General features: G+C 39.7%; 1 protein-coding gene across 25 annotated transcripts in view; it reads left to right on the top strand.

Annotated features, from left to right (window-relative positions):
- The window catches only part of Anks1b (ankyrin repeat and sterile alpha motif domain containing 1B), a 1,062,135-nt gene that overhangs the window by 421,033 nt on the left and 615,670 nt on the right, over positions 1-25,432 (top strand). For all 25 annotated transcript variants that reach the window (XM_045152363.1, XM_045152361.1, XM_045152357.1 and 22 more), the window contains one exon: positions 10,280-10,460. In XM_045152363.1, the coding sequence (XP_045008298.1) occupies positions 10,280-10,460 (181 nt within the window). The remainder of the gene's footprint in view (positions 1-10,279; positions 10,461-25,432) is intronic.

Genomic DNA, 25,432 nt, shown 5'->3' with positions numbered 1-25,432 from the left:
TTCAGAAAAGAAACATATTACAAATTCCTCATTTAAAAATTTTATACGGGCTGGAGAGATGGCTTAGCGGTTAAGCGCTTGCCTGTGAAGCCTAAGGACCCCGGTTCGAGGCTCGGTTCCCCAGGTCCCACGTTAGCCAGATGCACAAGGGGGCGCATGCGTCTGGAGTTCGTTTGCAGAGGCTGGAAGCCCTGGTGCGCCCATTCTCTCTCTCTCCCTCTATCTGTCTTTCTCTCTATGTCCATCGCTCTCAAATAAATAAATAAAAAATTAAAAAAAAATTTATACACATGCGTATATATTTTAAACATAAGAAATATGACAATCATTTTATATTCTGTCTCATTTAATAAGAGATTAATATATATATTAGGCATAGACAAATATCTCCAGTTAAAAATTCAAGAAATCAAAGATGAAGGCTGAAGATCAAGTAATTTTGAAAAGTGTTCTTCCTTGCTCTTAATTATATACTTAGCAACTAACTGTATGAACTGAATACATAAAAAAACTAGAATTTGTTTGTTTCAGTTTTCTAGCTAGTCATGTTGTCTTCAACATTCTTTAAAACAAGGCTGTTGTTTTGTAAAAATGTCAATGCTGTTAATATACTGAAGAGGAGGAGAACTGCCTATTGATAGAAAGGCCAGAAACTTAAGAGCTATTTGTCTCTTGGCTCTACTTGTGATTGCATGTCCATTTCCTTTTACTTTGTCCACATCAAGTGAAATCCTGGAGCCAGGGTAGGGGAATGTAGGTGAGAAGCTCCATACATTTCACACCTCTTACTTGCTACTTTGAGAACACCTCTACATCTCCAGTCAAGACTATAAGTTTCAAAATATAGCATGACCCAAGTGCCCAGAGGAATGTTTTCTCATAAACACTTGGTATTTATTCACAGACTCCTTAATTCCTGTATGGTGATTCTACATGTTTTCCTATTTGTGTTTGACCATAATTACTAGCAGAAGAATGGTATTTCCCTCCCTGAAGGTAAAAAATTCTGTATCATTAGACCCTCTTGATCATAAAGATACAATTCTCTCTCTTCCTCTGTCTATCTCTCTATCACACACAGAAAATCTCCTTATCTCATATAATAATTTTTCTTTTCATTGAAAAAAGATATAAATTGATTTAAATTTTCATAACACCTGAAATAAATTGTTATATTTACTCACATTGAGTTGTCTGGACTTCAGATCCCTCTTCTCCACTGTTGTCAACATGATCAATATAAAGCTAGAGGTACAGTTAAGTGGTAGAGAACATGTCTGGCATGTGTTCTAACCTATGTTCACTTCCAGGCAATGCAAAAAAAAAAAAAAAACTGGAAGAAAAGAAAGAATGAAGGAGAAGGAAATAGAAAGGATAGGAGAGGGCAGGGAAGGGGAATGGGAAGGAAAAAAAGAAAGGAGAAGGAAAGGGGATGGAGGAAAGGAAGGAACGGAGGGAGGGAGGAAGAGACTGAGGGAGAAAAGGGATCCTAAGGTGAATAGATCCCAATTATTTCCTTTTTCTTCTTCCTTAAATGAACTTAATTGGTAAAATAAACACAAAACTAAGAATAGTTGTGTTACACAGGCTGAGGAGATGGCTCAGTCAGTAAAGTGTTTGCCTTACAAGTCAGAGGACCTGAGTTCATTCCCCACAATCCATGCAGAAATGCCAAACATGTTGGCTGTGCTAATAATCCACACACTAGAGGGAAGAGACAGGAGGACCCCTGGAGCTCATTGGCAATCCATTCTAGCCTAATTGGTGAGTTCCAGGAAATCAAAAGACCACATCTTCAAAAAAGTGGATGACACCTGAAAGGAGAAAACATTTCGTGTTGTCCTCTGGCTTCTATATTCATGCATACACTTGTTCACATCCCTGCACACACATTTAAAAATGACTATAGTCATGATTAAAAACAGGGACCATTGACATCAGAGGCATGTAGAAAGTTCTAAAAGATAAGGAAATAACAGATTTAGACAGAACCAGAGGGAAAAGACCATATAGCCCCAACACAAAGGGATAAGGGGAGACTATCCCTGAAACAATGAATAGAATTGATCATCTTATTAGAGCCGTGCACAGTAGTATCTCATGCTTGAGCCATATGGCATGGTTCTCAAAGCCAGCAGGGAGTCAGAGAAATTAAAGAACCCCAGCTCCTGGCTTCTTGGTTTGTCCACCACATGTGATAACTGCCTACTTAAGGAAGGGAGTCTCTGCAACTCCTGATGTGTAAAGTAGGGCAGGAAAGGGATATGGGGCCAAATCATGGGTAATAAATGGTTACTCAACTTGAGAATGACAAAATTCAAATTTTGCATATGAGAGAACACAGGCACAGGCAATTATTTGTCTTTCTTTGTAAGGCTGATTTTGTTTTTACGTGATCTACTGTCCCATCATTTTCTTGCAAGTAACATGTTGCTGTCCTTCTTTGTGGCTGCATAAAACGTTATATGTAGCACATTTTCTTGATATAGTCATCTGTTGATGGGCATCTGAGATAATTCCAAAACTTGTTGACTGTTTACTGAGCAGGTATCTCTGTCATAGTCTGTGATGGTCTGAATGTGAAATATTCCCCACAGCCTGAAGTGCTTGTGAGATAGCCTCCTGCTTAGTCCGCAGCTGGAGGAGTCGTGGGAGGTGGAGTCTGACTAGAGGAGGTGTGTTGTTGCTGGGCTGAACCTTGGGATTGAGGAGTCCGGGTCTACTGGATGTTCAGAGCCAGCTTGTTCTTGCTGCTCCTCTCTTCCACAGATGTGTGATAGAGTGAGCCAGCTTCCTCCTCCATGATGAAGCTTCCCCTTGAAATTGTTAAGCCTGAAATAAATCCTTTCCTCTCACAAGCTGCTTCGGGTAGGCTGTTATGTCCCAGAAACAAGAACATGACCATAATATGTGCTGATTTAGGGTCCTTTCGGTAGGTATTTAGGAAGGGCAAGAGCTGGTAGATCTAATTTTGCTACTTTGGGGAACATCCACTCTGATTTCTGTCATGGCTTCATTAATTTACATTACCATACCAACTGTTTGTAGCGTTCTTCTCTCATTATTATCCTTGCTGGCATTTAAGAATGGGCTGTTTTAAAAGTGAAATATATGAGGGATGGTATTTAAAAGCTAAAGATAAGGGCTGGAGAGATGGCTTAGCGGTTAAGCGCTTGCCTGTGAAGCCTAAGGACCCCGGTTCGAGCCTCGGTTCCCCAGGTCCCACGTTAGCCAGATGCACAAGGGGGCACACGCATCTGGAGTTCCTTTGCAGTGGCTAGAAGCCCTGGTGTGCCCATCCTCTCTCTCTCCCTCTATCTGCCTTTCTCCCTGTGTCTGTCACTCTCAAATAAATAAACAAATAATGAACAAAAAAATATTTAAAAAAAAAAGCTAAAGATAAGAAAAAAAATCAACAAATTTCCTAGTAGTTTTGTACTTTTTATTATTGGTTCCCTGATATATCCCCAGAGCCCAGAACCTGACGGTCAGTATGTATTTAGTACACAAAGTAATGAAAATATTATACAATGCTTATCTATAGAATACTCCAAGAATATGAAACCAGAATCTCTGAGAGACCTAGCATCCACTTTCTATGAGTTCTGTAATGGCCACAGCAGCATGGAGAGTGTAGGATCAGCACAGGAATAGAAAAGTAGATCAGGGTACAGAGATGGCTTACCAGTTAAGGTGCTTGTCTGCAAAGCCAAGGGACCCAGTTTTGATTCCCAAGGACCCATATAAGCTAGATTCAGAAGGTGACACATGTGTCTGAAGGCCCTGGCATGCCCATTCTCTCTCTCTCTCAAATATATAAAATAAAATGAAAATTAGATCAGTAAAAACATAATAAATCTCAAAAATAAAACCAAGTCTCTATTTAGAAATTTATTACAAGATAAATCTGACATTTCAAATCAGTAGAGAAATGAAGATATTAGGACAACAGGCTATCATTTGGAAAAAAATATATTTAGAATTAAATCTTTTTACCACATGCCATATACTCAAATTATCACAGGTTGATTAAGTTTTCTTAAAATAAATGCCATTATATTGGCTACCACCTTACTTTGCTTGTTTTTTGGAAAATATTTAAGAAAGAACCCCATTTTGCTCACACTGATTTCATAAGACACTGCTCTGTGTTGATACAACTTGCCAGTAGGCAAGTGTCTATAGAGTCTGTCATCTCCACATATTTCTATTTAATGTCACCACTAATTTTTTGACATTCATTGGTCTTCAGAGAACTCCTTTTGAGCCTTGGTTTTGCCTCGCTCATGTAATATTACCAGTGACTTTTGCTAGCACCACTTTTTCTTTGAACTGACACCAGTGAATCCCTCAAGACCTATCTGACATTTTATTAGGAGGTTGTCTCCAACCCCTTACAATTAAATAAGCAGTTTAAAGTGATTTAAAATGTACTTAAATTGAAGTAAGTGAATTTTTCAAATGGCCATTAGTTTAAATAATTTGAAAAAATAAAGGAAATATAAAATGGATACTTGGGGGAAATTTCTGGAGGAAGTATCACATTACCTGATATTTTAAAAATATGTTCTTTTTCAATTTTTATTTATTTGAGAGAAGGAAAGAGGGAAAGAGAGAGAGTGTGTGCACCAGGGCCTTCAGCCTCTGCAGATGCATGAGCCACCTTGTAAATGTGACTTATGTGGGTACTAGGGAATCTAATCTACGTCCTTTGGCTTTGCAGGCAAGCACCTTAACTGCTAAACCATCTCTCCAGCCCAACAGTACCTAAATTTTATCCTCGACAGGAGTTCATTGTTCTCATTTTGTTCATATGTGAATCACGTCTACGTGGTTGACCATCATGCCAAGATGTTCGTAAGGTAGTACCAGAGTATATTTCATTTGTACTTTTGTATGCCATGAAAATATTATTATGATAGTAGATTCTATGTGTGGTGCTAGTAAACTGACACATTAGTGCCTTTCGAGCACTTCCTGACAGCTGTGCCTGGCTTCCTAGATGTGGAACCAGTACTCTCACACTGGGTCCTCCTGCCCCAAGTCCCCTCTGCTTGGGATTAGTGCTCTTTGCCCCACTCTGATGGTGGTACGTCTGAATTTGTGTTTTGACATTTGGATCTGTGAAGTCATGAGTGTATGCTTTGTCTTCAAGTCATTTTTCTGTTATCTCGCCTTCTGCTCTGGGAATCCTCCCTGCACTGCTTGGGATTCTTGGCCACAGTTTGTCCTGGTAGTCACAGCCCCATATGCCAGTGAGGGTCTGGCCGCATGCTGTGAATGCCTCAATGTCTAAGGGAGCAAGACATGGAGTAACACATCAAAACTTATGACAGATCTAGAGAGTGTCTCGGAGATGGTTTGGTTTGGGTTTGGCATTTTTGTTTCATCTGTTTCTGGAACAAGGTTTCCTAATGTTCTGTGCTTTGTTGGCTCCACAGTGGATCCTGAGTCCTTTATGATCTTCCAGTGTCTTTTCTTTCATATCCTCAGAGGCATTCTCCAATCACTCCTTTGTAGGAGTCACAAACTTCTAAAATGACTAGATTTAGAAAGTAGAAAGATTTCACCTGTGTGTGTCTTGTGGCCTCTGTGGCAGCTGTTCATTCCTGCCATTGTATCTGGACAACAGCTGTGGGTGATACATAAATGTTCAGCCACAACCAAGTCCAGTAAATCTGTGTTTGCTTCATACTGCTTTCACATGTCAATAGTATATCTCTTTCTTTGGTTTTCTTCAGCTATTAGATAAGGATAAAGCCATCAGAAGCCCAAATTTGGCCATTGGGCTGTAGTGTCCTGCCTCCTGTTAAGCAAACAGGTATTTGAAAGTCCTTTAGAAAGCAGGAGATATGAGTGCTATTTAAGTCCTGCTTCTGTCATTACTTGTCCCCAGGTTTCTTCAAAGTATGATCTTGGGTGAAACATTTGACCTTACAGTCATTGCATTCTGTAGCAGTTAAGGAAAGTCATGCTAGCTGACAAAAGAGACTCGACATCTCAATGGCTTAGCATAAAGGAGGTTTACTTTAACCATTCAAGCTTAATGTGGGTTGCATAACCTGCCTTTGCTTTTACTATATCATCTGGACAGTAACACAAGGATAGAGAAAGTTCACTTCTAGCAATAGCAGATTGCTCGCAGTTAGTCATACAGCCCAACCCAAATGCAAGTAAGGCTGAGAAATAGATGTTTAATATGGTCATGGCTATATTGAACACCAAAATGATGTGTATGTGAAATGGTTTCTTAGAGTATGAGTTTCCAGATGTTTCCTGTAAAGGCTCAATAAGAAGATGTCTTAGGGCTGTGGATAGTAAGACCTCTCACAGGTATGGAGCCCAGCCTTTGTAGTCATAACCAATGAGCAAATGAGTTGATAATGGTAGGATTGTTTCAGAAACAGGAAGAAAACCAGATCTCGTTCCCAGGCCATGTTGTCATAGTATGCTCTCCCCTGTCTCAGAACATGACTAACATTTAATGATTCTCATTTTCATCACTCAGCAAGCTGTGAGCCATCACTACTTCCTCATTTCTTATGCTAGATAATGACAATTTATAGATAGTTCAGAGGAAGCAAATAAGACTAAGGTCAGATGATATTAGTTCAGTAGTTTCCCTTTGTAATTTCCTGCCTCTGTCCCTTTAAATTTTTCCTTCAAAGCCCTGTTTCAGAGTGAGATGGTAGAAATTTGCTCAAATAAAGGGCTGTATCATGTGGATTTGCATAGGCATGAACTAAGCAGCCTATAATTGGTCTCTATAGCATACCAGTTTCCCATCTCCCCTCCAAAAAGTTCTTACCTTCTTAAATTCACTCAACTAAAAAATATGTCACTTTAGACTTTTTACTCAAACATTATACCCAATTAGATGCCAAGACTTAGAAAATTAACCACATTACCATTCTCTAAAAATATAACTATCTCCAAACCTATCACTACATTACTACAGAACCTTATAGTGTATTGGCTGTAGTTCTACAACATCTTCCTAACTAGTCTCTCTTCCTCTGGGCTGATGCAGACAAATCCATTCTTGACATATTAAAATGACTTATTGGGCTAGAGAAATGGCTTAGCACTTAAGTCATTTGCCTGTGAAGCCAAAGGACCCAGGTTTGATTCCCCAGGACCCATGTAAGCCAGATGCCCATGGGACACATGCATCTGAAGTTCTTTGCAATGGTTGGAGGCCCTGGCACACCCATTCTCTCTGTGTGTCTCTCTTCTCCCTCTGCTTGCAAATGAATAAAAATTTTTTAAAAATTCTTTAAAATGATTTATTAAAATGTTAGCATAATTACAATGCACTCTTGCTTAGTTGGCATAATTCTTTAAAATATTTAGGTTGCTCTATTCTCTCTTATATCTCTCTCTGCTTGCAAATAAATAAAGGTATTTTTTTAAAAAAAAATGGCCTGGAGAGATTGCCAAGTGGTTAAGGCACTTGCCTGCAAAGCCTAACTACCGAGATTCAATTCCCCAGTGCCCACATAAATCCATATGCACAAAGTGGGCCATGCATCTGGAGTTTGTTTGCAGTGACTGGGGGCCCTGGCATGCCATTTCTCTCTCTCTCTCTCTCTCTCTCTCTCTCATTCTCTCTCTCTCTCTGTGTGCTTGCAAATAAATAAATGAAAACATTTAAATGAATATTTAAGTTGCAGACAAAGCTCCTTATAAAGGTATTAAGGTTCTTTAGGATTTAGCTCCTGAAACTTCCAGTATCTAATGTCTCAAACCCACCGTAACTATAAAAAATTTTTTTTGTTTTTTTTTATATATATACAGAGAGGGAGAAGAGATAATGGGCACATCAGAGCCTCCAGCCATGGCAAATAAATTCCAGATGCATGTATCACCATATGCATATGGCTTACATGGGATCAGGAGAATTGAACCTGGGTCCTTAGGTTTAACAGTCAAGTGCCTTAACCACCGAGCCATTTCTCCAACCCTCCACTGTGACTTTATGCTTTCACTATGGCCATACTGGACAACTTACACTTTTGTCCTTACCTTCTCCACACCTTCTTTTATCTTATTCTACCTCTGCTTCAAGATTGTACTCAGCTATGAATCTCCTGCCCTGGAATGGTTTTCTGGTGCCCTCCCTAATGCAGAGGCCTCCCTTTCAGCCCCTTTATCTTCTGTGCCCCCCTTCCGGTGACTCGAGTCACTGCGGTGTAAGCACTGGTCTCCTCTCATATACCACCTCTCCTCCTGCCTCAGGTCTATAAGGTCTCGCTGTTTTATTACTATTGCTGCATGTCCCATGCCATTAAGTATATACTCAGCAGTATCCTCAAATGAAAGAACAGCGAGTAAGAAAAAAGTTAGCCTGTTTGTCTTCATAATTACATGACAAATTATGTTTTTAATGCAACTAGAATTGTGGGTGGCCAGCATTTAGAATCACATATTTAAGAAACTTTAGAATGGGGTTGTGTGCATCCATCTGCTTGACCTTGACAAAACTTATGGGAGGGAACATTAATAGAAAAGAGGACCATTGCCTTTGTATAAAGTGAAAGAAAATACAACATACAAAAATTGAACAAAATCCTGAGTTGATTCTCTTAGTGCCTGTCCTATTTCATGTCTCTTTCACAGCTGTTCCTCAGTTTGCAAAGAGGACTTTGAAAGTGAAATTGGGATTCATTAGCCCCAAGGGCAGGCATTTCATGAGAAACCAAGGCTGACATTAAATCTTGATTGTTCATACTTCCAAAACAACTGAATCTTGTGTAGGTAGTAATCTAAATTCTATTACTGAGTTGTGTCATAATAATAAATGATTTATACTCTTGTATAACTATATTTGTGCCTCTCAACCTCTCTTGTAAAAATATTGCAATGGTGAGAATATAAAGCATCTGTACTAATTTTGTATCTTTTATACATTTTTAGATATCTACTAGCCACCTACTTGTAAAGAAAAACACAATAATAACTTGGAAGAAAGAGAGTATTTGAGTATCTTGTGGGACAATAAACTCTGAAGCACAGTGATTGAACTACCCAATACTTGAGGGCAATGGAAATATTAGCAACCCAAAAGTTATTGTATGTTGGGGAAAGTAGAGTTGTATTAAATGTTATGTTACTGTGCAAAGTTTATTTTTAATCTCCTGTATATTATTATAAGAAATTATTAATATTTCAGTAATATAAATAAAAAAGAAAATGATTCTTGGAAATGTACACAATTTGAAAGCCAAAGGACTGTAATGTTTCCTGGGTAGGCAGGAATAAAAAAGAATATTATTAGAACTCTCAGAGAAAAGAACCCAGAAAATGGCCATAGGGAATAATACATTACTGACAAAGGGTATAGATTATATCTACTATTACTCCATGGTTTTAACTTTTATTTTTAAATTAACTTTTCTTGCTATTTTGGGGATTAATTAAAATCCTTGAGAAAGAAAATCAAAGTTCACTACAAATACCAAGTAGATTTAGATCCTAGAAAATGCTCCACATACCTGACTTGATTCTGATGATTAAATTCCAACATACGGTACTTGGGGACAATATCTAATGCCACCAATTCCTTGGACTACATAAAGAATAAAAAAAGGAACTGCCTTAATTATACTTCAAAGTTTGAAGGGACCTTTTATTATTAGATTCTATATCCTCAGGGTCTAGCAAATGCCAGATGTATAATAAATGTTAGTTGAATGAAAGGTGACAAAGTTGCAGCTTTCAAAATTTATTATTAAGAGAAATGTTGTGTACTATACTTTTACTATCTTCTATGGACATCAAATAAAAGCCCAAACAATTATATTAAGTATGCCTTAGTATTTTTTTTCTTTCTATTGAGGTAGGGTTTCTGGGTGGATGCAAAAAAAAAAAAGCTGGACATGGTGGTGCACACCTTTATTCCCAGCACTGGGGAGGCAGAGGTAGGAGGATTTCCATGAGTTCGAGGCCACCCTGAGACTACATAGTGAATTCCAGGTTGGCCTGGTCTAGAGCAAGACCCTACCTCAAACAAACAAAAAAAAACAAAATTAAATAAAGATAAATAACGGTGTATGTCACCACACCCAGTCTCATAGTAATTTTTTTTATTAAACATATTGCATTATTTCAGGTACCTAGTGATTGTCTAGTGTCTCTGTGTTAATCATGGTCATGTTTTAGGTACAGAATCCAGATCATTTAAATGAAACTAACCTGATTACTAATTGGATAGGTAAGGAGGTGAGGTTACAGCTGAACATTATCACACTTATACACTCCTCATGCTTATTTGTTTCAGCCAAAACAACGGACATCCATCGTATCTTCTCTGGATTTTCAACGAATGAATCACAACCAGGAGTACTTCGAAATCAGCACGTCTACAGGGTGCACCAGTTTCACTTCCAGCCCTCCCGTCAGTCCACCCACCTCTTCTGTAGAACCCACAGAAGCCAAGAACGAAGGAACTGAGCACACAGGTAAAGAAGTTTCTTTCACACAGCTGTATCGTTCATCTTTGAAGACTAACATCCTTGTAAGTAGCCAAGAAGAATCTTCATACACATAGTATTCTGGTTCACATACATGAGAAACGTTAGTTAGAACTCTAACACTTTTGTTGGAGTATGGGCATAATATTCTCTTTTTTTTTAAATTATTTATTTATTTGAGAGCGACAGACACAGAGAGAAAGACAGATAGAGGGAGAGAGAGAGAATGGGCGCGCCAGGGCTTCCAGCCTCTGCAAACGAACTCCAGACGCGTGCGCCCCCTTGTGCATCTGGCTAACGTGGGACCTGGGGAACTGAGCCTCGAACCGGGGTCCTTAAGGCTTCACATGCAAGCGCTTAACTGCTAAGCCATCTCTCCAGCACATAATATTCTCTTTTTAAACTACATTAATGTTCTCTCTGGGTGTTACATGTTAAAGATGACAATTTCATGTTACCATGGTAATAATTTAGACAAGAGCCTAGAAATTCTCTCTTCCCACTGACACTTATCCCTCTCTCACAGTGTTACCAGCTAATCAATATATGGCTTTGTTGATAGCTGTGTTGATGTGGGAGAACCCATATCAATTATATCTGGTAAGACTGAGTTGGACAGAGTAATGAAGATAGGCATTCACCTGCTTAAACCCAGGTAAACTTGGAAAGGAAGAGTGTGTGGATGAGAGTAGGTCTAAATAAATAACACCTGGGCTGGAGAAATGGCTTAGCGGTTCAGTGCTCGCCTGTGAAGCCTAAGCACCCCTGTTTGTGGGGGGCGCACGCGTCTGGAGTTCACTTGCAGTGGCTGGAGGCCCTGGCACGCCCATTCTCCCTCTCTGTCTATCTGCCTCTTTCTCTTTTTGTCTGTCTCTCTCAAATAAATAAATAAATAACTTTTTTAAAAAAGAAAGTAACACATGCTAATAGAACCTTCCTATTTCTACCCAGTCTGGTGTGAAGTTTCCTTCCCTGGGGGAAGAAGGTAGTAATAATTAAGAGGTAAGACCAAGGGACATACATGTGAGGAATGGGACATCTAATTTACAATAAGTGAACTATTCAAACACATTTTCTCAAAGATTTCAAACCTACTAGATATAATTGCCATGAATCTCAGAATTCTAAATTGTGATCTGTGTGGGTATTATATATGATTTTTGAACATACCTTTGTTGAAACTATGTGGATATAGACACATGTATACCTATGTGCGTATTTAAATCTTCTAATCTGACAAAACTCCTAAAAACACTGGTACAAATATTCCAAAAAATGTAGCCAAATAATTATTTTCCCTGAAAGGGAAAAAAACAATGATTTTTAAAAGTGATGTCAACTGATAAGACTGACATTCTGTGGACTTTATAATGTAATCCATTATGGGAGCCACTAGCTTTTTGTAAAATGTAAATCAGAACATGTCATTATCATACCTAAAATATGCCAAATTCTTATTATTGCATTTAGCAAAAAGTCCAACTACTTACCATGGCCGGTGATGCCATATTTAGCCTGGTTCCCAACCATCTCTTAAACTGTGTCAGAAGACACATGGAGGCCTTGGCTGTTAGGATTCTGGTTCCTTTTGCTTAAAGTCTCTATCTTTAAATTTTTAAGTGATTAAGCATCATTTAAGTCTTGGCTTGGATGTTCTGCCTTATCAATACCTTCCAACATCATCCTGCTTCTCATAGAAATCCTCAACATGATGATAATTATAATAAGCAGCCAAGCTAAAATAAAACAACCCCATAGGACTCAACCCCAGGACTCAAACTCATTGCTATCGCCATATTTCCAGCCAGTGTTACTGTAGTCACTTAATTGTTTATTTTCAAATATAGGGTCTATCTGTATGGAGCAGGCTGTCCTCACACACATGATCTTGCTCATGTGTGAGATCTTGCCTTCTGAGGGCTGAGATGACAGCTGTGCCCCAACATGCCTAGCCTGCTCTAGTCACGTCTATCAAATCTTCCCATTTTCCTTGTTCCAACGTTGCATTTACTATATAAAAAGATATTGGTGCTGGGCGTGGTGGCACACACCTTTAATCCCAGTACTTGGGAGGCAGAGGTAGGAGGATCGCCGTGAGTTCGAGGCCACCCTGAGACTACATAGTGAATTCCAGGTCAGCCTGGGCTACAGTGAGACCCTACCTCAAAAAACCAAAAAAGAAAAAAAAAAAGATATTGATAAGTGGCTTACTTTGTCTCTTCTCTTTCTTGCTAGAATGTACACTAAGCTCGATGAGTCTGGCCCATTGTAGCCCCTGAAATTTGATAACTATGAGACTGAACCTCTTTCCTAACTAGGAAGTTTGACCTTTTTGTACTACAGTTTTCTTCTCTTAAAAATTATGTTAACAGGGGCTGGAGAGATGGGTTAGCAGTTAAGGCACTTGCTTGCAAAGCTCAAGGACCTAGGTTCGATTCCCCAGAACCCATGTAAGCCAGATGCACAAGGTGGTGCATCCATCTGGAGTTCATCTTCAGTGGCTGGAGGCCCTGGTGCACCGATTCTGTCTGTCTGTTTTTCCCTCCCTCTCTCTCCAATACATAGATATTTAAAAACAATGTTAGGTTAACAGGTGGTGGGAGAGATGGCTTAGTTGTTGAGGCCCCTGCCTGTGAAAGACCCGGATTCAATTCGCCAGTACCCAGTACCTGTGTAAGCCATTTGCACATGGTGGTACATGTGTCTGGAGTTCATTTTCAGTGACTATAGGTCCTGGTCTGCCCATTATCTCTCTAAATAAATAAATACATAGAAATGAATTTAGAAAATAGGTTAGCAGTGGACTAATTATATGGCCTTGCCTTGTAATGTGATAATGCCTGAGAAAGCACATGAACAGCAAATTATCACACACATAGTTGGCACTCAGCGAATATTCACAGCTTAGTAGTAGCAATAGTGATGACAGTCATGAAACTCTCTGTGGTCCACACAAGCCTGTACCCATTCGGTGAATGTTTACTGTTTGTCAAGTAACAGATGCAGTTTTATAACCCTGAGGAAATAAGATATGATACGTTTTATTTAGAATGGGTACAGGCCTCTGGCTTACATGGGTCCTAGGGAATCAGGCCTTAGGCTTCAAAGTCAAGTGCCTTAACCACTAAACCATCACACCAACCCCAGAATTTGTCCTTCTTTTTGCCATTAAAAGCCAAAGAAGTCATGGGCCTACTTATCCTGACCACTAGAAGGATGGGATTAAGCACACATTGATATGTCACCAAAATGAGCCAACATCTGACCTGTCCAGAGCAGAGATGGTCTCCAGAAGCATGCTCTGTGATCCTCTCATGAAACATGTCGCCTCCATGTGCCATCAGGGCCTTAAGAATAGACTGATATTTTGTTGTAATGAGGAAGAAAAATGCTGATATTTTTAAAAGTAAAACTTTAATTTTAACATTAAGAAATTTAAGGTAGTTATTGTCTACTTGGAACACTAGCATTTCATTATCTTTGGTTAATCTGTAACACCACATGTTTAAGAACCTTCACCTAAAGACTCTCCTGTGTGGGACACCTTGGGAGAAATGAGTCTGCCTCACTGCCTCACTTGATTTCTTCAATGTTTTCCATCAGGTCTCTTTTCTGAACTTTAGTTTGCTTTTCTGAAAAGGAAAAGTAATATTTCATCCTCGGGTATTTCTCATCTACAATGAATTTATATATAGGAATGTATTTTATAAACTATGAAAACTAAAATTCTGTAACATGTATCATATTATATATATGTATATATTCTGTAACATATCTCATATTTTATATTTTAATATCATTATTACTTGAAATCTTCAAAGTTTTAAGATAGAAGAGTCCTCTGTAAGCCTGTATTCTTTATTTAAGGTGATCAACCTCCTCATGACTATTAACTATACACTCACAGTTCATTTTATAAATGATTGCACAAAAAGGTAATCTTGACATAGATGACATTTAATAGAACAAAGACTAATACACTTTCAAATTTTAATTGTATGCTGCAAAACACTGAGGGAGCTAATGAATTTATTACTATAACAGAAGGCCATTTAAAAAGTATCCTGAATTGTGATTAAAGCTTCAATTTAGAAATCATGTTAAAAAGGATGTGAAAAACTTCGGTGTTGACAGATGGGAGAATGTTGCCTCTAACTGGAAAAATTGGTATTAATATTCAGCAAGAACGTCTGTGATGTGGTCAGAGTAGAGGTGCTGAGGAACTGTCATCTGCAGTGCACAGATGTAAATGGACTTGAGAGAGACAAGAAAGGAAGAAACGGCTGGGTATGCAGGGTTGAGGGCTAGAAATTCAAAGAAGGTGCTGCGCTGATTTCTAGTTCAAGCATGTGAACCGTATGTGAATGCAGTTCATTCGTGTGGCACATGCATCGGTGAGGGGCTGGGGGTAGGGACGTAGGTCATGTAAAGCTTAACAGGTCATTTCTTGTAAAGACTTTGCCTTCTAGTCAGAGCGGAAAGTCACATAATCTAACTTCTATCACATGAAGGTTCCTCTGGCTGTTGTGAGGAGGATAGCCTGGGGAGGCCAGTTAGGAGGCCAGTGCAGCATTGATGAGACACGAAGGGAACCAAGATGAAAACTGAAGCAGTAGAGGTAAAGCAGAACAGCATGTCAGACCCTAAATAGCCTTTGCACGTGTGAACTGCAAGAAAGGGAAAATAAGCACGGATGCCCCTAAGATGTTTGGTCTGCGTGGATTTCCTACTGGCTGATGTATAAGAAGCCATGGAAAGGGAAATGGTGAACAAGGAGAACATCAGGGGTTAGTTTTAAATTCTGAGTGCCTATTAGATATATAAGATGTGCTGTGTAGAGAGTTGAAAGTTTAGGCAAAGATGGGAAGATAAGCATCATTATCATACAGTGATATGGATGAGTGTAGGGAAGGGGAATTAAAACCTGAGTGAGGTGAAGGATGGGATAAAAATGCACCAGTAAAGAAGGCAGAGTAGAAACCCCCTGTGCAGCAGGGCAAAATATGGATGTGTTGTGTTCTAGAGTCACTTGAAATAACTTAAAGGGGCTGGAGGGATGGCTTAGCAGTTAAGGCATTTGCCTGCAAAGCCAAAAGACCCAGATTCAATTCCACAGGACCCACGTAAGACAGATGCATAAGGAGGCCACACACGCCTGGGGTTCTTTCGCAGTGGCTGGAGCCCTGGTGCACCCATTCTGTCTCTCCATCTCTCCCCCTCTCTTTCTCCATCTTTCTCTCTGTCAAATAAATAAATAAAAATATTTTTAAAAAGAGTGTCTGGCTCTTTCAGACATAGATGCTACATGAAGTAGGACCAGGATTAAGAGTTACTCATCAATTTTTATTTTATTTATTTATTTGCAAGCAGAAAGTGAGAGAAACAGAGGTGGGAGAGAGGAGGTGAACAGGGGCATGCAACAACCTTCTGCTATTACAAGAGAGCTCCAGAGGCATTAGCATTTGGCTATTAAGTGGGTAATGGAAAAATTGAATCCGGGAAGGAAGACTTTGGTATCAAGTGCCTTTAACCATGGAACCATCTCCCCAGCCTGGAAGATTTGCAATTCAAGAACACTTACCCCCCTGTAATCACAGAAAGGATGGATGGAGTTGATATTAGTTGAGATAGGGAAGCTCAATTATTTTATTTATTTTAATTTTCATTAGCATTTTCCGTGATTATAAAAAAATCTCATGTTAATTCCCTCCCTCCCCCCCCACACTTTCTCCTTTGAAATTCCATTCTCCATCATATTACCTCCCCATAACAATCATTGTACTTACATATATACAATATCAACCTATTAAGTACCTTCCTCCCTTCCTTTCTCTTCCCTTTATATCTCCTTTTTAACTTACTGGCCTCTGCTACTAAGTATTTTTCTTCTCACGCAGAAGCCCAATCATCTGTAGCTAGGATCCACATATGAGAGAGAACATGTGGCACTTGGCTTTCTGGGCCTGGGTTACCTCACTTAGTATAATCCTTTCCAGACCCATCCATTTTTCTGCAAATTTCATAACTTCATTTTTCAATTTTAGACATTTTGTTTTGAAACACTCTTGGATATTATGGTGTTTTATTATTTATTTATTATTTATCAGGTATTTTATTAAAGCTTGTAACTTAGGTCTCTAGCTGCCTTGCTGGAGTAGGTGTCTTGGAGGGAAGATGCTGGAGTCTAGCCCTAAAATGTTACTGGGGGCAGATCTGAATTCCAGTTCAAAGGTACACAGAGAAGTTTGCACCCTAGCCAGATCCCTGTGGCTTGCTGCTTTGTGTGTGTGTGTGTGTGTGTGTGTGTGTGTGTGCATGTGCGTGTGTGCTCATGTGCACTTGCTGGTTCTGGTGTTTAGCTTGTTGTAGTTTTTGGAACTTCCCCAGAGCTGTAAGCTTGAAATAAAACCCCTCTCCCATAAGCTGTGCCTGGTTTGGGTGTTGATCCTAGCAATGTATAACTTTCTACTACAGATATTAAAGGAGTTGTGTTGAGTAGATAGTTGAGAGAATGATTTTCAGTGGACTGTGGAAGTGTGGAAGAAAGCCATGTGATAACTGCATGCTCATCAAAAGTGAAAGGTAAAGATTTTTAAAAGTTAAGAAACAGTGACTTAGCCTTAGGACTTGCGAGTTCAAGTTATGAAGTGAGTAAGTAGAGCAGGATTTTGGGTAGCTGCACTAGTTACTTTACTCATTGTATTGACCAAGCACCTGACAAGAAGTAGTTTAACGAAAGAAAGTGCTTTTTCTGATTTATAGTTTTTTTTATTTTATTAAGATCATAGTTTTTATGGATACATTATGTGTTAGTATCATCTTTCCCCTCCTCCCTGTTCCCCTGTCCCCATTCCGCAGGGAGCCCTCCTCAGTTGGGTTGCTGGTATTCCCCATGGGTTGTGGGGTATGTGTTGTGGGAGCAGCAGTCGGTTATTGGCAGGAAGCAATGCCTCTGGGAATGGCATCCCAACCTGTGGCTCTTACAATCGTTCTACGTACGCTTTGGCAAAATTCGCCGAGCCGTGGTGGGTGTGTTTTAAGAGGACTTCAGCTCTCAGGAGCCTCTGCATCTCGGCTTTGGTAGGAGTTGAGAATCCTCAGCCTCTGCTTCCTTCACCCTGGCGCTGCTGGTCGGGCTCACCGTGGAGGCAGCACTCTTGCACGGCTCCCCGCTTCCTCTGTGGTTTCACCTGGGCCTTGGCTGAGATGGGAGAGGTGGTTTATCTTCCTCAGGCCTCATTGCCATCTGAAAAAGACAAAACAGATTTTCCAAAGGAGAGTGAAGTCATCTCAGCATAGGTTAAAGTGGACAAGCGTTATTAATTTAGGGAGAATTTGATGGATGTAGCCCCTCTTATAGTTTTGAGGGCAAACATGCCATCATGTTTGGGAAGGCAGGCTAGCAGGAAGTCAACTGACCACACCATAGCTATGATTAAGAAGCCGAGGATGAACAGGAAGTGGGCCCATGCCCCAGTGACTCACTTCCACCAGCAAGCGACCATGTCTACAGATTCCACAACCTTCACAAATAGAGCCAGCAGCTAGGGACGAAGTGTTCAGACACATTAGCCTAAGATGTTAAGATGCACATTGTACACTCAAACTATAGATTGTACCCTCAAACTATAGCAGTACCCTCCCCAAAGCAATGTCATGTCAAATGCCAATAGAGTAAAATATCTTCTTTTTGTTTTTAATAAATCCTTGTTGCACTTAGGCTTTTAAAAATATTTTATCTATTTGCAAGGAGAGAGAGAGAGAAAGAGAGAGAGAGAGAGAGAATATGAATGAACGTGTGCACCAGGGCCTCTAGCCACTGCAAATGAACTCTAGATGCATATGCCACTTTGTGTATCTGGTTTATGTGGGCACTGAGGAACCAAACCTGGATTGTTAGGCTTTGCAGACAAGTACTTTAAACCACTGAGAAATCTCTCTAGAGCTGACTTAGGCTTTTTAATTCTCTCTCTTTTGCCTCTGGTTTCATGTGTGTGAGTGTGTGTGTGTTTTTCCCAGTGCTATTATGACAGGTTATAAACACACAGAAAGCAAGAAATAGATTACTAGATGTTTAATAAAGAAAGTGTATTTGTGTTAATAATTTAAAATATGAAAACATATAGTTAGATGATGGGGAAATGTACATTTGTTAATGCATAACATTCTGTGGTACTTGTAGTTTCAAGTGAAATTAGTTTATATAAGACTCTTGGAATTATGTGAAAAAAATTCAAAAAATGCACTTACAACTGTGTGCCATTATTAGACAGTCCAGAAATCTGTGAGAGTTCCTAAGAAGGTAATTGATCTTGCCCCAGAAAGACTGGGGTTCTGAGAGGCAGGGAAATGAGAAAATAATTAGGTTAAGTTTGAGAGGAAACATGATTCTTCAAGGAAGGAATAGTGTATTTTAAAAATCCCAATGGTAGAAGTTAGAATGAAACTATAGGTCAGAGAGAAAATAGATAAGTGGAAGGAGTTGGGGCCCCAGAGGGAGTAAAAGCTAATCATGTGGGCTTGTAAGTTGCCTTCAAGTTTCTGTCTTTAAGAACAATGAGAAATCAAGTGTAGAGAAAGATGTTCCAAACTGTATTTTATTATCTGATGGCTCCTGTTTTCTCAGAGAACTAGGAACAAAGTTGTCCTTGGAAAGTGGCCAGTGAGAGTACAGGTCAGAAACATGGGGAAAGAGGATAAAGTTTGAGGGTTTTTGTTGTTGTTGTTATTAAAAATCCTAAATAATGGCTAGGACTTGAAACCTTGGAGCATCATAGGAGAAACGTTATCTGACCTGGACCAACAGAAGACACATGGAATGCCAAGACTCTGGCCGGGACATAAAGCTGTTGTTGGCCGGCTCCACTGCCACTGGTCAAGAGGTCCCTCTGCAGCTCACCCAGACTCACCTTCCACCCACCCTGTCCCCTGCCGCAGAATCACCTCCCTTTTGCCAAGCTGGCTGCGCGCAGTGCAGTCTTATCTGCCCTTCAGCCCAGCTGCCTTCTGATGGCCCCTTCTGGAACTAACAGGAACCTCAAAGGGTTTAGAAAAAATATTCTCAAGATTGTATAATTCCCTACCAGGCAGAACTATCAAGTTATATGTATGTATATATAGTTTTTGAGGTAGGCTCTCGTTCTAGTCCAAGCTGACCTGGAATTCACTATGTAGACTCAGGGTGGCCTTGAACTCATGGCAACCCTCCGATCTCTGCCTCCTAAGTGCTGGGATTAAAGGTGTGTGCCACCACACCCGGCTCAGAACTATCAAGTTAAACAGTATGTGACTGTTGCAGTCAGGTTCACATTGCTGCCAGAAGATACCCAAGCAAGAGTAGCTTGTGGGTTAAAAAAAAAAAAAAAGTCTGTTTTAGCTTATAGACTCAAGGGGAAACTCCATAGTGGCAGTGGAAAATGATGGATGGCATGAGCAGAGGGTGGACATCACCTCCTCGCCAACGTCAAATGGACAATGGCAACAGCAGAGTGTGCCAAACACTGGCAAGGGGAAACTGACTATAACACCCATAAGCCCGCCCCCAACAATTCACTGCCTCCAGTGTTAATTCCCAAATCTCCATCAGCTGGGATCCTAGCATTCAGAACACCTAAGTTTATGGGGAACACCTGAATCAAACCACCACAGTGTCCATGTCCAGAAGCTATGTAGGACTTGGAACCCAGAGTTCTCTTTCATGATGTTTCCCCAATAGTTATTTATATAGTACATCCTTTCAAAACCAAAACCCATGAAGTCTCTTTCTTTCCTCCTTATCTCACTCAGACTTTTCCTGTAGAAAATTCCTCAGAAGCTGCTTATGTCCTTTCTTGTCCACGATGGGTTTCTCAAATGTCTGTCCAATAGTTCTTTAGACCTAAACCTGCTTGCATTAAGATAGGAATCTTTTTCTTAAGTCTGTTAACTTGCTAGCTGACATTCTCCTACCTGAAGAAAGTATGTCTCCAGTCTAGGTCTGTGGGAGGAAAGAATTCAAGTTACAGTTTCTTCTTTGAAATCCCATTTACATTGAGCCAGAACCACTAAATTAAAGAAAACATAGATGAAGACAACATATGCTTAATTGGTTTAGTATCATAAGTGCTTAAATATAGCCATTGTTATTTCTTATTGCTGTTGTTATTTTAAGTCCAGGCAGCAAGCATATCCCAGACTCTTAAGCCTTATGTGCAACTGTGGAGAGCCAGGTGCACCAGGTGCAGTGAGTCCATCCAGCCACTAGGATCTTCAGTCCACAAAACTGCTCAGAAGATGCAAATAACCTGTGTGTAAACAGAGCTGAAATTTCTCAGCCCAGCATGGGAGTGCCTGCCTTTAATCCCAGCACTTGGGAGGCAGAGGTAAGAGGATTGCCATGAGTTCTAGGCTTCCCTGGAGACTACATAGTGAGTTCCAGGTCAGCTTGGGTGAGAGTGAAACCCCACCTCAAAAATTAAAAAAAAGAAAAGAAAAGAAACACAAATTTCTCCTCTTCTGTGTGGCCCATGCCTGTTTGCTGTATCCTGGAGAGGGGAGGCAGCAAAATCTAGATGTGTGTCCAAGATGGGAACAGCCAACAAGCAATCTAAAATTGTAGCAGAGGCAAGGGTAACAGTTCCAAAGAGGTGCTGCTTTGACAGTCTGGGCTTTAAAAAATGTAATCTTTTATTAACTCAGTTTTATCTTGCTTTCACTCTGGGTTGATGCGTGTGGAAATAGAGCTGCTGCATTAGCTGGAATTTTCCTTGAGACTCCACTTCACTGTGTCATACGTCTTTTCTCTAATTACCTTGTCTACTTTGGCTTGCTGGATCGCTTTTCCTCTCGATTTTCTCGACCAGATTGTTTATAACACGTGAAGAATCCCCCTGCTTATCAGTTATATTTGTGGAATGTATGTGTGATCATCATAGCTAAAAGTAAAGCTAAGGGAGAAAATCTGATCATAATGTTTAAGGGGGGGGCAAAAAAGAAAAGAAAAGAAAACAAGAAGAACAGGAAAGGACAGGGGTTTGGCAGTCCATGCTGCAGTGCTTGGGAGAAGGCCTCTCCCCAACCCAATTGAAAAACGTTTCCAAGCTGCTAGGACCTTTTCTCTATTCCTGTGTCGTTGCAGTGTCCTTTGGGGAAAACCTGTTTTCTCCTTTTGTTCTTTATCTCTGATTGTGTCAGGCCAGTGACCAGTGTGTTTACCCTGGCTGCTGGCTTTTCCAGGCATCACTCATGTGTGCCGTGCCATAGAGGACCTGTCTTCTGCTCTGTAAATGAGCTCTGCTTCTCCAGATTGACTCTAGAAACCTCACCTCACCTCACCTCTTAACTCTCTCTTCTTAAACCTGAGGCCAGCAGAATTCTAAGATGGGCACATGATTGCTGCTGTCTAAATCATGCCTGGTTTTGAGTGTGTGCCCGCTGTAATACACTGCTAGCCAATGACAATGGTGTTGGAGTGCAACTCCCATTCATGCCTGTGACAAAGGTGAAAGGGGCTCACAGAACTAAGGAAGGGCTCGACCACTGGCTTTTAAGTTAACCAGAAGAAAGATGGTATTTGTTTACTAGTTGCTGTGACAACATACCCAGTAGAAGCAACTTAATGGAAGGATTTATTTTGGCTCACCATTTGAGAAGGGATGGTGACAGTAGCATGATTTTGTCATCTCAAGAAGCAGAAAGTAAAGCTAGGAAGCTGATAAAGTGCTTGCTGTGCAGGCATGAGGACGTGAGTTCAGATCCTTGGAACCCACGTAAAATGCTAGGGATTATGGCATGCATTTGTAATCCTAGCTCTGAGGAGCCAGATAGGGAATCTCTGGGACGTACTGTCTAGCCAAATCAGTGAGTTCTAAGTTCAGCAAAACACCATTTCTCAAAAAATAAGGTGGAGAATAATTGAAGAGAAACTCTGGATGTCTACATATAAATCATATGTGCCATAAAGGAAATGAAAACCAAAGAGATAGAGAGAATGAACCAGAAGTAAGGCTGAAGTATAGCTCCTAAGGCCTGCCTCCCCAGTGGCCCACTTCTCTCAGCTAAGACCCTTACCTCTGAAGGATTCCACAATTTCCCAAAAAAGTGGCACCAGCTCTAGGACAAATGTCCAAACATGTGAGACTTTAGGGAACATTTCACACTCAAACCATAATAGCGATTATACTTGATAGGCCCAGACCAATCAGAAGATCCCTTAGGGGAGGCCTAGAGGCTAATAACTTGCAAACAGGAGTCATTCTCTCTGCAGTAAGCTACATCAGTTTCATAATTTTGAGACAGTAAATTCTGTCAAGAGCCTACGTTAATATAGGATCCTGAGCCTGGGGTGAAGCATTGTCTTTGGCTCATACCTGAATGGAATCCTTATTAGAACCTAAGCCGAGAATTCCTTTAAGACATGCTCAGACTCCTAACTCATGTAACCTGTGAAGTTACAAATGCCTGTTGTTGTGAACCACTCAGGTCATTGGCACTTATTATGCAGAGATAAAAAAATATAATATAATATAATATAACATAACATAACATAACATAACATAATATAATATAATATAATATAATATAATATAATATAATATAATATAATGTAGTGCCCCATGTTTCCTTGATTTGAAAGAGAGGGAGAATCTCTTCATCTGCCCTGGCCTAGAGGTACCACTGAGATCAATCCTAACCAGTCCTTTTGTGTCTTTTGAGTGTATACAATTAAAGAGGAAAGACTTTGCTTACTATCTCTAAACCTACCTTTGTTAATCATGTATGTACTTTCTTTTTATGTTTTTTTATTCTTTTAATTTTTAAATTTTATTTATTTATGAGAGAAAGAGAGAGAGTACCAGGGCCTCCTGATGCTGCAAATGAACTCCAGATGCATGCTCCACTTTGTGCTTCTGGCTTTACATGGGTACTGGGGTATAGAACTCAGGCCATCAGGCTTTGCATGCAAGTGCCTTCAACCAGAGCTATCTCTTCATCCCCAACTATGCACTTTCTATCATATCATTCTTTCCCTCAAAATATGAATTTTTATTTTAATAAGCACTAACCTGTGAATCTAAAGCTTTAGTAATAAAATATTAAGCTATAACTCAGAGGATGGAAGATTAAATGATAGATCATCCAGTCTGGAAATTCTCACATTACTGATGCCTCCCATCTAGGCTTCTCATTTATAAGATGTGGCTGTTTATCAAAGTTAGCAGTGTTTTTGTTTATTCAAAGGTACCTCAGCATATGACATTCTAATGTTTAAGAACCTCCTAAGCCTTAATACTGTTCAAGAATATTCTTATGCATAAGAATGAATGTCTTGGCATATCCAACCTGGTCCTTGAAAATTTAGAACTCTCTTTTGATTTGTATCTTTCTTGCTTCATATTTGTAGCAAAATATATTAATTCTTCCTAAGTACATCATTCTTAGTGTTCATTTCTCCTGATAATGTCAACTTGGAATGTCTTTACATCCAGTCTACCTAATAAACTTCAATTATTTCATGAAATGTGGCTGTGTCTGTCTACTCAAGCTACTATAATAAAACACTGTAAACTGGAAACTTCTAAGCAACTGAAACTTGTTTCTTAGAGTGATGCTGACAAGTCCACTTCAAGGCACCTTGGGCCCAGATTTCTGGCTCATGGGTAGAACATTCTCTCTATGTCTCATTTCTGTGTTCTCACACAGTGGGAAGGACAATTAAATACCTTAAACTTCTCTCTCTCTTTCTCCTCTTTCTCTCTTTCTTTTGAGACAGGGTCAAATGTAGCTCAGAAGAGCTGCAAACTCACAGTGTAGCCAAGGATTATCTTGAACTCCTCTTGTTTCTACCTCCTGAGAGCTGGGATTATAGGCAAGCATGTGCCACGACACTTGGTTTATGCAGTGCTGGGAATCCAACCCAGGGCTTCATTCTTGCTATCCATGCACTCTACCAACTAAGCTAAACTCCCAGCCCTCTCTAGCATCTTTTACAAAGGAACAAATTCCATTCACATCTGCCTTCATAACCTAATCTTACAATAACCTCCTCATCAAGCATCTCACACTGAAATGTCAGGTTTTAACATAGGAATTTTGGAGAGATAAAAACAGCCTTGTCTGTGAAAACCTCTCATAACTTCACCAGTCCTTGTATCCATGTGGCACCTGCAATTTTTTACATAGCTTTGCTATTGAATGTTTTATGCAAATAAATTCATTTACATATATGAACTCCTTAAAGGCAAGGGCCATGTCTTAAATGAAATGCATTCCTGGTGCCTAGCATGGTGACTAACTTGTCACAAATGCAATAAAAGGTATCAGTGATTAAGTAGATGAATATTTGCTTTATTATAATTCTACTGAGTCTGTTTCAATCTGTACAGTAAGGCAAAATAAACTTTTAGCTTAACTACATTGCTTTTTTCTGAGCTATGGATTCATAAATGCCTCAGAGAGATATGTCATCTTATTGTATATTCTTCTTACATAATTGAATTAATTTTACAGATGAAAAATTGCAGCTACTTACATACATTGGGAAGATATTCAGTATTCACAGATAATTATAAAGTGGTTGACCCACTGTTTCTAAAACCACTAAAATCACACTAGAAAGTGAATATCTGATCATGTACTTATGTGCTAATTTCTAATTTTTTTTTTTGATTGGGCCACCATCTAAAGATTAGTTTAAAAAATAACTATAAAAACCTTAGGTAGCCAAGGATGGCACATGCCTTTAAACCTAACACCTGGGAGGCTGAGGTAGGAGGATCATGGCTGTGAGTTCAAGACCAGCCTGAGGGCACAGAGTAAGTTCCAGTTCAGCCTGGGCTAGGGTGATGCCCTAACTTAAAAAAAAAAAACACAAAAAATAATACAAACCAAACCAAACAAACAGACAAAACCCTTAGTGAGCCTTCTTTTATCACAAGGCAGGAGCAAAGTATAATGTGGCAAATTGACTTCTTTATGGCTTT

The sequence above is a fragment of the Jaculus jaculus genome, chromosome 6 (genome assembly GCF_020740685.1).
Source record: "Jaculus jaculus isolate mJacJac1 chromosome 6, mJacJac1.mat.Y.cur, whole genome shotgun sequence".
NCBI lineage: Eukaryota > Metazoa > Chordata > Mammalia > Rodentia > Dipodidae > Jaculus > Jaculus jaculus.
This window is presented reverse-complemented; position numbering and strand designations above follow the sequence as displayed.